This window comes from Myotis daubentonii, chromosome 4 (genome assembly GCF_963259705.1).
Source record: "Myotis daubentonii chromosome 4, mMyoDau2.1, whole genome shotgun sequence".
Lineage (NCBI taxonomy): Eukaryota > Metazoa > Chordata > Mammalia > Chiroptera > Vespertilionidae > Myotis > Myotis daubentonii.
The window spans coordinates 57085223-57102475 of record NC_081843.1 but is presented as its reverse complement, the minus strand read 5'-3'; the positions used below and the strand labels follow the sequence as shown (position 1 = coordinate 57102475).

The 17253-nt window shown below is 41.2% G+C and overlaps 1 protein-coding gene across 14 annotated transcripts in view; it reads left to right on the top strand.

The window, feature by feature from the left end:
- The window catches only part of PAM (peptidylglycine alpha-amidating monooxygenase), a 277571-nt gene extending 260894 nt beyond the window's left edge, over positions 1 to 16677 (top strand). For 4 of the 14 annotated variants that reach the window (XM_059694004.1, XM_059694012.1, XM_059694003.1 and 1 more), the window contains 5 exons: positions 5706 to 5805; positions 7803 to 7856; positions 12120 to 12323; positions 15167 to 15223; positions 15878 to 16677. In XM_059694004.1, coding sequence (XP_059549987.1) covers positions 5706 to 5805; positions 7803 to 7856; positions 12120 to 12323; positions 15167 to 15223; positions 15878 to 16059 — 597 coding nt within the window. In that variant the 3' untranslated portion in view covers positions 16060 to 16677. The remainder of the gene's footprint in view (positions 1 to 5705; positions 5806 to 7802; positions 7857 to 12119; positions 12324 to 15166; positions 15224 to 15877) is intronic. The other 10 variants (XM_059694013.1, XM_059694007.1, XM_059694016.1 and 7 more) reach the window with 5 other exon arrangements.
- Positions 16678 to 17253: the final 576 nt, after the last annotated feature.

Genomic DNA, 17253 nt, shown 5'->3' with positions numbered 1-17253 from the left:
CTTGGTTCTGTGTTGACTCAGTAAACTGAAAAATCAGTTCATGAGCCTCTCTGAATTGGCATCTAAGTAGGTTATCATCACAAAGATTAAGTGTGGGTGAAGGAAATAATGAGGTGTATTGATTCCTATATAAGAAGATATTCTTCCTTCAAGTCAGAAGTCAAGTTTTACGTAATGTGTGTGTGCCTCTGTGTGTGCCCATCCACTACTTATCTCCTCGTGCGTTTCAATTTTCCCTCTTCTACTATTACATTCTTTAGAGAAGTTTTTGTCTCCAGTGTTTCATCTTCATCTTTATGTCTGTGCAGGGAAGCTGAGACAGAGGACAGTATAGAAGATGTTCTGTCAAATGGTGTCAGAAAGCTACAAGGGCAAGGCACATGGTTGTCCCCCAAAGTCCACCTCCCCCCGCCCCCAATAATCAGAGGATTATTGTCTGCTTTCACACACACCCTTCAGGCTGTCTTTTTTTTTTCCTTCTCTCTTCTGCAAGGCAGCCCATGTGGAAAAGGAGGGAAGTGATCCCCACCCCTGCTTGCAAAACACCAACAATAATGACAAAAAACTCCAGCAGGCCCAGACTTGTGTTATTTCTCTGAGCTTAATGATAGAGATTAAAATTATAATATTTAGCCCTAACCAGCTTGGCTCAGTGGATAGAGCATCGGCCTGCGGACTCAAGGGTCCCAGGTTTGATTCCGGTCAAGGGCATGTACGTTGGCTGCGGGCCCATCCCCAGTAGGGAGTGTGCAGGAGGCAGCTGATCGATGTTTCTCTCTCATCGACGTTTCTAACTCTCTGTCCCTCTCCCTTCTTCTCTGTAAAAAATCAATAAAATATATTTTAAAAAATTATAATATTTAATAATATTTGAGCTAAAAGGATCCCATAGGTTAAATTACTTATCCAAAGCTGCACAGTAAGAAGCACATCTGAATCTCAAACCCAGGTCTTCGGGACTGTGATTCACCTCTTACTCCCCTGAGGCACACATTGGTCTGCCAAGGGATGTTTTCAACCTCAACATCAACTTGGTACAACTTCTTAGAGAATTGTTTTACTTAATTTTAAGTAAGTTTCAATATGATTTGTGTTATAGCAAACAAGTTATGTTACAGAGAACACAAATTCCTTATGAGTATTTAAGGCAGAATAACACATGTTGAGGGCGCAGGTTGTCCTGGGCTTTGTCACCAGGCGGCCCAGGAGGATGCTGTCATTCTTTTCTCCTATTTTATTTTGCTGGGGAGGAGAACCTCAAAAGAGTTTACAATGCCTAAGTCAGAAGATCTTCAATCTCTTAAACTCTGAAATCCAAACCCTTACAACATAATTTTCTCTTTCAAATGATGCAGAACCATAGACTAGTTCGGTAAAAAGCACCTGAGTGCTTCTGATTGCAGTAGTAATATAGATCCCAAGGCCCCACCCCCTATGCCTCCCCTGAACCCCTCCTGTGGCCCCAAAGTATTTCTAACAGAACCCTTGGCTCCCTGTGTCAGTGTGAGAACCACAGATAGAGGCTGATTGTTATTGTTGCCTCGAACTGATGATATACTGTGTGATTTAGTGATGAATAGTTCACACATCCTCCCTCATCTTCATCCCCCTCCCCCCATTATAATAGTTTCTACCAGAAAATAAGGAGCACTTTACAACCATATGTTTTGCAAAGCCATTTTTTTAAGAACACATTTTGGTATAGAAGAGGAACTGCCTATAATTTGCAAGTCGGTTGCCACCCATTAGCTGAACCCAAAATAAAGATGAACATTTAATGACAGGCTTGCGAGGTTTCAGCTAGGCAGCATTTTGATTTCTGGCTCTCTGTCCTTCTCATGCACATTTGTCACAGCTCATTTGGTAGCATGAAGGATTGAGCCTTCTTGGCACTGCCGTCTCATTTTTCTTTTCATTGTGACAAATTGTTGCTGAATTTTAAAGCACAATAGTTTCTCCAACGCGTGTATTCTGTCCTAAAGTGAACTGAGCACTGCAATTTGCCTCATTAGTGCCGTTGTACTCAGCAACCTAAAGTGGACAGATGCTGATTGATAAGCCCACCGGTGGGATAATGCTCCTGTTCGTACTCACGGGGCCCGTATTTGAGAGCTGTGTCCTCAGGCAGGCCTGGCTGGCCCCAAAGGCAAAAGCATCCCCCATGTCCTGCCAACTGGCAGCCACATGGCACCTTCGCAGGCCTCAGCAGGCAGATGGAAATGGCAGCCGCTCAGCATTTTAAGGCTGCTCTTCCAGGAACCAGGTGGTGACCCTGGGTCCAAGTGAAAGTGTGGTTTTTACAAAGTGCTCCCCTGTCTCCTGTGTCCTGGACTGAGATGGTGACGATTGAAATGCCATATGTCATGAAGAAAGACATAGTGAAACGCCGAGTAGCTAAGTAGATACCAAAGCTGAGAAAGTACTGGAGGTAACACTCAACACTCCTTTGTTGACTGAAGATATTGTAAACAGTGGGCTTCAGAGTATAAAATCCTACACTGTTGCCTCTCTCCTGGTATACATTTTAGATCTCACCCTGGCTAGTGTGGCTCAGTTTGTTGAGCATCATCCCATGCACCAAAAGGTCCTGGTCTGGGCAAATGCCCGGGTTTCAGGCTCAATCCCCAGTAGAAGGCTTACAGGAGGTCTCTCTCTCTCTCTCTCTCTCTCTCTCTCTCTCTCTTTCTCTCTCTCTTTTAATTAAATCTTTATTGTTCAGATTATTACATTTGTTCCTCTTTTTTCCCCCCATAACTCCCCTCCTCCCAGTTCCCACCCAACCCTCCGCCCTCACTCCCCACCCACTGTCCTCATCCATAGGTGCACGATTTTTGTCCAGTCTCTTCCCCCATCTCCCACACCCCTTTCCCCCCCAAGATTAGTCAGTCCATTCCCTTTCTATGTCCCTGATTCTATTATAATCACCAGTTCATTCTGTTCATCAGATTATTTATTCACTTGATTCTTAGATTCACTTGTTGATAGATGCATATTTGTTGTTCATAATTTGTATCTTTACCTTTTTCTTCTTCTTACTCTTCTTAAAGGATACCTTTCAGCATTTCATATAATACTGGTTTGGTGGTGATGAACTCCTTTAGCTTTTCCTTATCTGTGAAGCTCTTTATCTGACCTTCAATTCTGAATGATAGCTTTGCTGGATAAAGTAATTTTGGTTGTAGGTTCTTGGTATTCATCACTTTGAATATTTATTGCCACTCCCTTCTGGCCTGCAAAGTTTCTGTTGAGAAATCCGCTGACAGTCATATGGGTATTCCCTTGTAGGTAACTGAGTTTCTTTCTCTTGCTGCTTTTAAGATTCTCTCTTTGTCTTTTGCTCTTGACATTTTAATTATGATGTGTCTTGGTGTGGTCCTCTTTGGATTCCTTTTGTTTGGGGTTCTCTGTGCTTCCTGGACTTGTAAGTCTATTTCTTTCACCAGGTGGGGGAAGTTTTGTCATTATTTCTTCAAATAGGTTTTCAATATCTTGCTCTCTCTCATCTTCTGGCACCCCTATAATTCTGATGTTGGTTCGCTTGAAGCTGTCCCAGAGGCTCCTTACACTATCTTTGTATTTTCGGATTCTTTTTTCATTTTGCTTTTCCGGTTGGGTGTTTTTTTGCTTCTTCGGATTTCAAATCTTTGACTTGATTCTTGCGCTCCTCTGGTCTGCTGTTGGGTGTCTGTATAATATTCTTTATTTCAGTCAGTATATGCTTAATTTCTAGTTGGTTCTTTATCACATCATCGAGGGTCTTATTAGATTTCTTGTAGATCTCATTAAGTTTATTGGCAGTTTTTAAGTGCCCATCAGTAGATGAATGGATTAGAAAACTGTGGTACATCTACACGATGGAATACTATGCTGCTGTAAAAAGGAAGGAACTCTTACCATTTGCAACGTCATGGATGGAACTGGAGAGCATTATGCTAAGTGAAATAAGCCAGTCAATAAAGGAAAAATACCACATGATCTCACTCATTCGTGGACAATAGAGACCATTATAAACTTTTGAACAATAATAGATACAGAGGCAGAGCTGCCTCAAACAGATTGTCGAGCTGCAAGCGGGAAGGCCGGGGAGGGTTGGGGGGCAGGAGGTAGGGGGGTAAGAGATCAACTAAAGGACTTGTATGCATGCATATAAGCATAACCAATGGACATAAGACACTGGGTGATAGGGGAGGCTAGGGGACTGTCTAGGGCCGGGGGATAAAATGGATACATATGTAATACCCTTTGTAATACTTTAAGCAATAAAAAAAAAAAAAAGTTTATTGGCAGTTTCTAGAAAATTATTGAAAGACCTTAAAAGTGTTGTTTTGAGCTCTATATCCTCCAATTCTGACATTTGCATCCTGTTTCTTGGTCTCCGCATTTTTTTGTTTTCTTGGTGCACCTCCTAGTGGTCTTTGTGCGCAGTCTTGTAGTTAAGCCTTGATTGTTGTAGGTAATACTGAGTGGGATTTGACCTCCAGGCCAAGTGGCTATGAGAATCAGCTGTGTCTGCAGTGAAAGAACTTCTGTCCTCTAGGGAGGTGCTAATCTAGCCTTTGCCTGAGGCTATCCGGCAAATGCCTCTGTGCAGGGCTTGGGCGGGGCAGGTCCCAGGGGATCAACTGGGCGGGCAGAGCGAGCAGTTATGGCTGCTCTCAGTCCCATCCCCAGGGGCTCTGCCTCTCAGAGTCCCAGCAGCCGCTGCAAACCTAGGAGAGAAAGCTGCCTTCGAGTTCCAACTGAAGCCAGACAGTCCCGCTTCTCCCGTTTGAGTCCGGGTCCCTAGAGACTCTCTCAGATCTGGAGTTCATAGTCTGAGACTCCCTCCTGATTGAAACAGACAACCGCGCCCTCAGCTGCCAGCCCGCTCTGCATGCACTCCGCACCTTAGTGTTTGACTTCAGCACTGCGCCTCCTCTGAGTCTCGGTATGCTATTCTCTTTCCTCCTAGTTGTAGAACTTCCACTCAGCCAGCCTTCCTGTGGTTCTGGATGATGTCCGTTCCATCTTTTAGTTGTATTTTTGAAGTGGTTGTTCGAGGCAGCAAACTCCGGCGTTAACTTGTGCCGCCATATTGGTTTCTCTCTCTCTCTCTCTTTTCTCTCTCTCTCCCCTCCCCTCCTCTTCCTCCTGTCTCTCTAAAAAAAATCAGTAAGACCATATTTAAAAAGAAAGAATCTGAATGTACTGAATCTTTGAAATGACTTTTCTAATCAGTGATGTATAACTAGCTTTTAAGGTAGCACATGATAATTTGATGGGATAATAGCCTAAATTTAATACCTGTTCTTTCTGACTTGTATAGATTTAAACAGGCAGATTTGGTAGATAGGAAAATAAGTATAAATGGGTAGATATTGCAACACCAAGTAATCAACACTGTAAAAAGAAATTCTACTTGTCAAAGTTAACTCTTTTAAAGACTAGGAAGTCAGTGGTAAGGGTCTCTTAGTGTTTCCTAATGTATAGAGGTGTGCCTGGCAGCGTCAGTGTCCAGAGAATGAATGAATGACTCTCTTTGGCCTAGAGTTGCTTTGATGGGAATTATTGGTTTTGGTTTTGTTTGTGGTTTTTTTGTTTGTTTGTTTGTTTTGTTGTTTTGGTTTGATGATATGCTCATTGTTCTGTTGGGTGGTTTCTTTGCCTGTTTATGGAGAATTCAAGTACGGGCTCGCCACCCTAACGTGTGCTTCTTGTTTGGGCAGCACTTTGACATGCCTCATGATATTTCTGCCTCTGAAGACGGGACTGTGTACGTTGGAGACGCTCACACCAACACCGTGTGGAAGTTCATCACAACTGAAAGTATGATTTTTACAATATTATGGTGCATATTTTCCCCTCAGTTTTATTGCTTTAAAAAAATGTGAAAAAAAATGCATTTCTTTCTCTTTTTATTGATAGGAGTGGGAAATCAAGGTATAAGTGGTAGTTGCTAAAATACCTGCTTGGTATTCATTTCAGGAATTAAATTGAATTTTTTAAGTGGAAAGAAACTTTTTTTTGCTGGCAGTTATCCCCTCGTTTCCACAGATATTCCACAGGAAATTCTTGATGCCTGAAATAATGTCTGCTACACTGAAAGCCAGTGTTAATTCCAGCTCCTCTCCAGGAGGAGGGAGATGGCTTTGGCAAGGCAGATGGGCTGACTAGTTTCCACACAGGCATCACTTCCCAAGTGACTCTTCAGCTCTCCGCGGCTGCCGAGCAGCTAGGAACGCCAGCATCAGTGTCAGACACACGTCATTCCAAACAGGAGGCGCTCTGCGTTTTCCCGTTAGCTTCAGCTTACTCAAAATCCTGCACTGCTGTGTTCTCATGTAGCTCAAAGTATGTATGGGACAGAGGGTTTTCTATGAGGATCAAGCAAAGTAGAATGGAGCCGGGGGTTCTGATTGCAATTTGGACTTTATTTCTAATTCTTAGAAAGCATACTAACCTAGCCTCTGATATCAGCCTAAGAAAACATAAGCTTTCTAAATTAAAGAGCACGGGATGCTTAGTAAGCCACTAACCTCAGTGTCCAGAAATCCTTTTAAAATATGGCAGGGTCTAAACAGTAGGAGCAGATGGAATTAGGGAGAAGAACTGAGAATGATAAGCTTGTGGTATCAGAGCTGCAGCAGGCAGTTTTAGACAGAGAAATAAGAAGGAAACATGGACTTGATGGAGATAGGAAATGCTAACTAAAACAGGGGAAAATGCAAATTATAACAAGGGGAAAAACAACTTATAACAAAGAAATTAGGTACCATACAGGTCTTGGACCCCAAGTAGGTTTGATAACTGCTGCCTTCAGAATTATCCTTTGGGTCACCTTTGCTGGTTTTGTAATAAAGGCCCAGTTAGGGCTGAGTGCACAGAGGTGCCCAGGACTGCTCCCCGCTAGCAGTCGCTTCCCATCCCCCTTGCAAGTGCGGCTCCCACCACCTGCCTCCTCAAGAGGAACCAGAAGGTGTGGGCAGACAGGAAAGCAAAGAGAGAGGGATAATTCCCAATTGCGTGTCTGAGCCCAGGTTTTTCAGAATAAAGAAATGAATGAATACCTTTTAAAGTGGAAAAGACTTTCAGAAACCTAGCCAATATCTTCATTCAGCAGGTAGGAGTATGCTACTTGAACTCATTAAGATTCCAGTTTAGGCTCTTCATACCATCCCCATGGTTAGTACTCAACAGAGATGTATATCTGAGTCACTGGGGGAGGGTTTTTCAAAATACACATGATCGCACCCCACTTGAGATCAAGAGAAAGAAGAGGAATGATAGTGCGTGCATTTCAGAAAGGCTTCCCAGGTGATATTGATGTATCTCCTGATTGACAAGCACTGCAGGATCGCGTTCAGCTTCGAAACAGAAAAGTTCTCCGCATAGTCCAGAATGTAACCAAATAACAAACCAGGAAAATAGTACCTTTGGGACAATACGACTTCATCCAGGGCCAAACGAGTGTTTTTGTATCGGCATGCTAGTGTTTAACTGGTCACATCCATATACGTCAGCTAGAAGACTGATGGACATGGCAGGACTAGCTACCTCCGAGATGTCACATGAAAACAGAACGACTTGCTATTTCAGAATGCCAGACCTTAGAAATATTATTTCAACTTCCCCTAGGAGATTTTATCCAGGATTCCTAGACCTGGCACCTAATTAGTGCTTGGCACTAAACTTTTCTAATATGATAATGAATTTGATGAATTAAGGAAATATTTTCTACTGAATAAAATTAATATCGAAATTAAGTTTTCCATTGTTCTTTTTGGGGATTATGATGCTCTGTCTCTTTGCTGTCTCTGTTACAGAAATGGAACATCGGTCAGTTAAGAAGGCTGGCATTGAGGTCCAGGAAACCAAAGGTTGGTCAGGTTCCTCTTTGACTGTGAATCCCAAGGCTATTTGTGTTGAATTATTTTATGGCTCTTGATTGCACTTAAAATATTATCAAGCTAAAAATAGAATCTGTTAAATTATCAATAACTTCTGCTGTGTCCTGAACCTTTAAACCTACACATTGGCATCGCTTTTTCTAATAAATGGAGTAGTAATAATAAGTTCAAATTCACTCATTTCAGGTGATGAAAAGTGATTAAGAAATCTGTGTTTAAAAATGGGCCAGAAACATTCAGGGAGGAAAAAAATAAGTTAGTAACTTACAAGTATGTTAACCTCAGATAAGCAGAAAAATACTGTTCAATGTACTGGAAAAGGCCTTTTCCTACGGGGCTCTAACCTAGAGGAGTGGAAAATACCTTTGGTGAGTTAATACTGTAAGAGCCTGAGAAGATTAGCTGCTCCCCAAGTTTCTATCTTAGTAAAATTTAGCCCCCCCAGCATTTACTGAAGGCCATCTATGTGTAAGTCACTGTAATAGGTTTTAGGGAAATGAAACTGTGCCTGACTTTAAGAGACTTACACCCTATAAGGAGTGTGTGCATGTGTGTGTGTGCATACATATACATATATACAGATAAGCATAACATTGGTATATATTATCAAGAATGGGTAGATAAGATTAAGCAGCTGGTAAGCAACCACTTGGTTCGTATGGAATCCCTGTCAAGTTATTTTCTCTCTTGCATAGAATCAGTTTATATTTGTGCATTGTCTGCTATCTGCAGGGTTTGGGCATCATTGTGTATAGTTAAGAACTCACTAGAGATGCTCCTAATGTTTAAGTAGCAAAATGATTCCATTATTAGTTGCTTTACAAATGCCTCACATAGATATTCAGACTTAACCCTAGGTTTACTTGTTTTCCTTTCTCATGAAAGCAGGTGGAAAGAGATGAAAAGAAGCAAGAACCAAGAGGGAGTTTAGGGAGTTTATGTAGGCAGATAAGAAAATATAGCCGGCTCAAGGTTGAAAGGGGTAAGATAATATTATAAAATAAATAAGTAGCAATTGTTTGGCATTTGTAGTGATTCTAACTATGTGACACTACTGAGTGGCATTCATACCATAAACATATAATGATGAAGTTCCCAGGACCCTGTTTTTTATCATTATATATAGAATTATTGATAAGTTCTGTTTGCTCTGGAATAAAGATATGCTGGGAATGATTTTAATAATAGCTATCATCTATGGAGCACAAACAATGGGCTATACAGAATTATCAAGTTTAATCCTTACACCAACAATGTGATCATTTCAATATCTCCATTTTACATATTAGGAAGTGAAGATAAGAATTACTACTATGATAGTAAGTGGCAAAACTAGGTTTTGACTAAAGTCTGTTTGGCACCAAAGCCTGGGCTCTTAACCACTAGTTCTGTACCACTGAGGAGAGATGAATACTACCAACAGACTCACCATAAATTCTTCCAAGAACTATAGGTTAGAGAGGGTTGTAGATTACTCTGAATCCTCTGGTATTTCACAGTGGCCTCAAACCATCTCTGTTTAAATAGATCACACACGATCATACTGGTTGGCCTGTTGAGAACAGCCCAACCACACTGACCAGTGAGGGGTGAACTGTGCTCATCCCTGTAGTTCATTTTGTCTCTCCTCAGTGCGCCCACTGAGTCATTGGTGGGAAAACCTCCCAGTCCGTGGCAGAATGCAGCAGTTCAAATAGTAAATTTTATTGAAGTGTCTTGTCATGACAGGCTCATTTTAATAGTTAGGAATATCCAAACTCAAATGAAGTTGTTCTTTTCTTTTTTGAACCAATATGATATTCATTAAACCTTTTTTTTAAAAAAATATTACTTTCTTATTTCAAAAAGGAATATAAATCATGCTAGATCTCCAGAGTTTGTCTTTTACCAAAATCCGGAAGCTAAACTTAAACCACTCCTTACAAAAGAGAGGGAGAAACACCATCCCAAACTCACTAGACTTGTTCATACATGTTAATTGTAAATTTCCAAATTCGAGTCACCTTTGATAACACTCATCCCAACGGTGGATGTTCACATAGCAGAGTTTCAAAACCAGTGTTGTATTCTCAGGGAGTTGCGGGGATAAAAGTATTTGTGATGATAGGAAACTCAGGAAAGGAATTTAAATTTTCAACTAAAGTTACCATGGATAAAAGAGATATGCCAACATCCCACCAAGAGCATAGCCTTTACCCCTCCTCCACTTCACAATAAAAGAGGATGACACTCAGTGCCCCAGAAGGGGTGAGGAATTTCAGAAGTGCAATGAATGTATCTTATATTTTAGCAAGTTTATTGCCTCATTCTCAGCACACTTTCTATGAATGCTAAACTGATTATTTTAGGCTGTCACTTACTTTATCCATAATGTAGCCCAGTCCTAGTCTTGATTATGAAAGAACCAAGATATGAGCTGATATAGCCTCACCTCAGTGTAGGTGTAGGTACTCATACTTAATGATAGGTAGAAATTCCTAAGTAATTTCTCTGTTTATAGTCACCTTCAAAAAGAAATAAACCTTTCTTCCAAGACAACAAATTCTTGATTGCCATCCTATAACTTTGGCCTATATATTTTTTTAAATCCTGTTGTCTGCTTTATGTATTTTCCTGCTTCAATATAGAATAAGCTTGAATATTGAACATCTTGTATACCTCTTCTACAGTAATACGAAGGCAAAACAGAGGTTAGGAAGAGTACAAGTCACATTTATATTCCTCCTGGAAACTGAGACTTAGAAAGGTTAAATTTGAACGATCTAGATTTATGAACCAATCCCTTTCCTTCTCTCCACTGAAGTTTCGAGAGCCACTTCATTTGACAAAAGAAAAGAAATAATGGTCTCCTCTTAACCATAGTGCAGGGAAGGAAATGAGGACTATGACAGGCCATCTGTAAGACAGTGATAATAATAGTGCCTACTCATAGGCTTGGTGTGATGATTAAATGAGAACCATGCCTGGTACAGCTTTAAGTGCTCAATAGGTATCAATGAGACATGAAGGAGGCTGGCTCAGGACACTGAAGCAAAAGGCTGGGACCTGCCATTGGTGTATTTCATAACTTGTGTTTACAGTGTCTTAAGAAATTTGAGAAGTGCTTCCTTGGAAAAGTGTCCAGTTATCTACCAAGCTGCGTCTACATATAGTAAACGTTAACCAAAGATTTTCCTGACAATGTTAAACCACCTATCCCTGCCATTTTATCAAAATGTCCATACGGCCGTATGATTCATTCTGTATCATAGGTTAGAAGGGCATCGCAAGAAATTGAAGTTCCTAAAACTGTGGGCATTTTGGCAAGCATGGTATAGCTTCTAGACTTCGCACAGTAGGGTTTTTATACCAACACACATCTGTGCCTCTTGAGGGCAAGTGTCTCAAGGCTCATGTCATGTTTAAATCACATTATTAAGATCCCTGCATCAGTTTACAGAGTGTTATTGTATCAATGTCCCAAATAGTACTTTAGGTCTAATGTCTACCTAAAACCTGCCAATATCACAGAATAATTGTATGTTCTTTTCGTCAACCTCAAAAGGATATACAGTGCATATGTGTGCACTTACAGTTTGCTGGGAACTGTAAAAAAGACCCTGAAAAGGACACACCTCCTCTTCCCAGGTTTTAATCCTAGAATAAATGTGTGCATACAGTGTACGAATAATTCATTGAACATGAAGGACATTTGTAAATATACAAGGACACAAAATCTTATTCAGCAACTTCTTTATGGTAACATTTGTACCCAGCGGCTTTACAAAGGAGGTATATTACATCACAGTTTCACAGATGAGGTCCCGAAGGCCCAGATCATTTAAGTAACTTGCCCAAAGTTACGCAGCTAGTTGCACAGGCACCAGGGATCAGAGGCCGGATCCTCTTGACTCTAGCCTGCACACCAGTTCCATCCCATACACCATGCTGCCTGTTCATTTTATCTTTGAAAAGATGCAAAAGGAGGTTATATTTTTTGTGTGGAATTACAGCTAAGAGGAAATAAAACATAGAACAACAACAAAACAATTTAAAGGTGAAAAACCATTCGGCGGTTACTAATCACAATACATGCTGCCAGCTTCATAGATTCAGACATTGAAGCATGAACCCGCGTGCACTGGACTCAGCAAGTTCTTTGCGAGCGGCTGTTGATTTGCCTGGGTAGGGGCGGTGGGAGGGTTTTGGAATCTTTGGGTCAGTTGAATATTGTGAACTCTTCTCTCCCTGAAGAATCCGAGGCAGTTGTTGAAACCAAAATGGAGAACAAACCGGCCTCCTCAGAATTGCAGAAGATGAAAGAGAAAGAGAAACTGATCAAAGAGCCAGTCTCCGGAGTGCCTGTTGTTCTCATTACCACCCTTCTGGTTATTCCGGTGGCGGTCCTGCTGGCCATTGCCATGTTTATTCGGTGGAAAAAATCAAGGGCCTTTGGAGGCAAGTAAAATGAGCCCCTTGAACTTGGAGCCTACTTTTGAAAGTGTTTGGCCTTATTATTCTCAAAGTTCCATTGTGATTTTTTTTCAGTGTTTTGTTTTGTTTTTTAAAGTGTTCTCTGCCTTTTTTTTATATTACTGTCTATGTTCCAAATATTGTCTATAGTTAGTATCACAGTAGAAAATGTATCTGGAGCCTCAGAAATTTGGATATTTGGATGGTTAGGTTAAAATGTAACTTTTAATATTGCTTTTTAGCAACTGGCTTACGCCAAATTGACGTCTCCCTATAGCTAAGTGCAGTCAGGGTAAATGAGCTGCAGGGTCGGGACACAGGAGAGCGAGCCCTGCTGTTCGAACTAGGCTCAGTTCTCAAAGTAGCGGGGCCAGTTACTTGGGAGTTGTATTACTCCCCACCCGCTGGTCCTGGCTCTTGCTCTTCGCTCCTTGACCTTGGGCAAGTCACTTAATCTCTCTGGGCCACAGTTTCCTCATTTGTAAAGTTGGAATAAAAGACTCACTCCAGTTGTATGAGAATTAAATGAAAATAATGTACAGAAAGCATTTATCTCAGTACCTGGTACCTAGTAAGTGCTTATTAAGGAATAATCATGGGTAATAAAGTAATAAAAGTCATAAGTCAAAAGAGATACTTGTCTTAAACCTCAGCTATCTCAGGAAACCAACTATTTCTATAACAAACCATCTGGTAGTTTTTAAATAGTCATAAAATAGGCCATCAGTCCACCTTTCCTGACCATACGAGGCAGGTTCCAAAACTGGAGTCAGCATTTTATCAAATTATTATCGTAATACAGAACCCAGGAGCTGAGTTCCTTTTAGGACAGCCACACAAACAAACAATGCGGCCTGTGATTCTCATGTCTCAGAAGCAGTCCCTTGGCTGGGTCCCAGGCCTAAGGCAAGAATCTACAGCTGCGTCTGCGAAGGAGTCCATGGATCAGGGTGGGAGACAGCATTTGATCAAGAGACAGCATCTGACTCTATTCCAGGCCAGAGCGGCCATGGCAGGAATTCAGTGCCCACAGCAAAGCCCTGACACAGAAACAAAACACAGAGGATTCAATTTAGTAGGTGGCGAAGGGAGTCTTTCTAGGACTTTCTTTTACTTTTCAAAGGCAATCGGTAAAGCCCTGCACAAAAACAGTTAACTCTTCCCAAAAAACACTTCTGTTGAGCCCCTGTTATGGGTAGGGAACTCAGTCAGCAGGGGCAAAGATAAAGAAACTTAGTCGTTGTGTTCATGGAGCTAGGTGGTAGCTTCAAAAGAACAAGAATCTGGCTAAGTGTACTTGTTTATTGGTGTGTCCCCAGGACAAATAACAGTTCCTGGCACTAGGCTTCAATACATACTTGTTGGAAGAAATAAATGGAGGTTACAGACTAGATGACACACAAAAGAGAGATGACATTTAAAAAAAAGATGACACATAAAATTGATTAGCAAGGTGGTAAGTGCAGTGATCATTACCAGGAGTACCGGGTGCATGTGGGGACTGGGCAGGTAGCAGTACTGTTGGTAAGCAGACTACACTGGATGAAGGAATGCCAGAGAGTGAAGAAAGTGGCCTCCCTGCCACAGCAGGGAATGCTGAGTCCGCACAGGCGTGTGGAGAAGGCAGACACCCAGGTCGAACCACAGGAAATGACTATTGTGCAATCACATTTTCTGTAGGAAAATTGCAGTTTTAATTGCACATTTAATTCTAAAAGGAAACCAACATCACATTTTCTCAACGTTTGTCTTGATAGATCTTATCCACTCTGTGAGGGGTTTAGAAACCCTCATAAAGGACGCCCTGTTCATTCAGCATACCCTTGTTGCGTATCAGCTCCATATCAGACACTGTAGTAGGCTCAGGGGGTGGAAAACCAGCTAAGGGCTGTCCTGCACCCTTGTAAAACTTACAGTCCAATGTGTTGGCTTTCTAACAATCTTACTAGATTCTTCTTCCATTCTTCCCTATTCCCTTCCCCACCCACTATGCTTCCTCTCCCCTGTTATCTGCCTGCTAGCTTTCTTTACAATGCTGCCTCCATTCCTGACTAGAGATTTCATAGGAGAGCCGCAAGCCCCGCTTCCCTGGCACAGCTCTTAAGGAGGTGGAAGCCAAGGTACAGAGTGCAGGGAGGTACAGAGAAACAGAAAAATGAAGTCCAGCTGGCATCCTGCTTCCCCAGAAAGAAAGAAAGTTGATCTTTCATGGAGATGGGTAGCCCCATGGGGAACACATGGGTCACCTCATATGATTGAAAATGCTCAGGGTTCCAGGTCCTTTGCTTTTCATATAAAGGGGAAATGATGCACATGGGCCCCACGCTTTCTCAGGCAGGGTGTGTACTGTTCTTCAAGAAAAGACTAAAGCCTAAGACAAATATTTCTAAATTGTAATAATGAAAACTTCCCAATTTTTACAAACTACTGGCAATTTAATTTTGTCCCCATGGAAAGTAATACTTATTGAGCACTTATTGTATACTTACCAAGCACTGGTCTACGTACATTACGTGCAAGGTGCCTCTAATCTTTACAGCTGGGTAGAGAGTGTCATTGATCCCTCTTTCCTCAGAGGAGAAAACTGGAGCTCAGAGAAGTAGTTTATTGAGATTGCAGAGCCTGAGAGAGAGCAGGGAGGCATCGAACCCAGCTGTGGCCCTCTGTACATCACAATACTGTATTACCTTTTTCCCTTTGGAATTGCATACAGGCCAGAGCCAGACCTTGTTAATTATTTATGAATTCTTGAATTTATACTGAAAGTTGAGCCCATGGATTGAGGAGGGTGATCGGGGCTCCTTTTGAAATGTGCCATCTTTTTCTAGCAGATTCTGAACATAAACTCGAGTCAAGTTCAGGAAGAGTGCTGGGAAAACTTAGAGGTATGCCCGTGACCTTTTAAAATCCTTCACGTTTGGTTCAAAGTCAGCAAGCTCATGTCTTTTAAAGAGCAAGGAGATAATTTGTATTTCCTCTCTGGAAATGAGACCCCTGTGCAGTATAGCATCCCCCAGCATCGAACCGGAATGCAAACGATAAACCAGAGAGTGTGGCTCTGGCTGTGAATTTCCCAGTCTCGTTTTCCACCTTGCCATTCTGTATTATCTAATGATCCCTTGCCTTTTATCAGACTTCGTCTTCAGTAAATTTTCTATCACTCCTGTGGGCACGTCAGTGCCTGTCATCTGAAGATGACCTTTTCATAAACTCACTGAGATGGAGAGCTGCTTGTGGGGCGCCAGTTCCCCAGAGCCCAGAAAGTGCAGGAGGTGAAAAGTGAATCTGAAACAATCCTGCAGAAACACATGGCCCCGGGAGCTTTGTTTTTTCCTTCTGTATTTCAATAAATGTGTGTAGTACCCATCTGACTTTGTAGGATACGTGTCTCTGTATGTCAGTCTTTTTTTGTTTCTCTTTTGCTGATACCTGCCCTTCCCCATCCCCAACTTCCAACTGTACCATGTAAGACTATACAAAGAAACTGAGAGTCATTTGTGTGACCTTCATCTCAATTCTGTGTTATTTGCTTTCTTCAGGGAAGGGAAGTAGAGGCTTAAACCTTGGAAATTTCTTTGCGAGCCGTAAAGGCTACAGTCGCAAAGGGTTTGACCGCCTAAGCACCGAGGGCAGTGACCAAGAGAAAGATGAAGATGACGGGAGTGAATCAGAAGAGGAGTATTCGGCACCGCTGCCCCCACCCGCCCCTCCCTCCTCCTGAGCGCCCGGCTTTGGTCTGGTTGAGGAGATGTACCAGGAATGCCAGATTCTTTTCCCTTTAGCACGTTAGAGTTTTGTGTGTTTAATTGTAAACTGTACAAGTCTGTGTGGGACTGTACACATTTTATTTACTTCATTTGGGTTTAGTTGGCCTCTGTTTCTAGTTGAGGAGTTTCCTACACGTACATAACAGTGCCATGGTCTTTATATATGGGCATAGACTAGAGAAACAGTCCTCTTCTTCCATCACACTACTAATTTATGATGGAAGGCTTGCTCATTTACATTTCTGAGACTTTTCTGTAGATGTAAATAAGCCCACTCTGCTTGAACACAGTATTTTCCCAATAGCGCTTCCATTGCCAATGTCTTTCTTTGGTGCCTTTCCTGTTCAGCATTCTCAGCCTGATGACAAAGCTGCTAAATCTCCTATTTTTTTAAAATCACTAGCATTATATTGCAACAAGGGAAAGAAAAAAGTCTCTATTTAAATTCTTTTTTTAAATTTTCTTCTTCAGTTGGTGTGTTTTTGGGATGTCTTATTTTTAGATGGTTCCACTGTTAGAACACTATTTTCAGAATCTGAATGTAACTTGTGTAATAAAGTGTTTTCAGAGCATTAACTGTCAGAGTGTATTTTGCAATGTTTGCATATTTCAGAGTTTTGTATACAACTTGTGTATAAATTACACAAGCCACAGATATCGTGAAACCTTCTCAATGTCTTCAGCCCAAAGAAATGTTGTATTAAAATTAAAAAGATATTTTGTTATGTAGCCAATATAAACTAAAAACCAACCTAACCGTTTACATACATGTGGAAAACCAGGCTCTCTTTTAAAATTCAAAGAGAGCTTTTGCCTGTTTACCAATCAGAAAGTCAATACTTTAATAAAAGGTGATTAGCGCTAAGAGGAAAACTGCATCTTAAATTACATAGGCACGTGAATCCATCAGTGTAGGTTACTAATAGTTTTCTTTAAAAAAAAATTTACTCAAATTCCCATGTATTCGTAGTAATATTCCTCTGTTAAAGTGACTACAAATTAATTTTAAAAACATGTTTTTCATGTTCCAACAATGCAATTTAGTAAAAAGCTGATGATTGTTCTTTTCAGAATAATCAGACTCTTGAACTTGTTAATTCAGGCCTTATAGTAGTTGCGATATTAGTGATTTAATTGACTAGACAGTG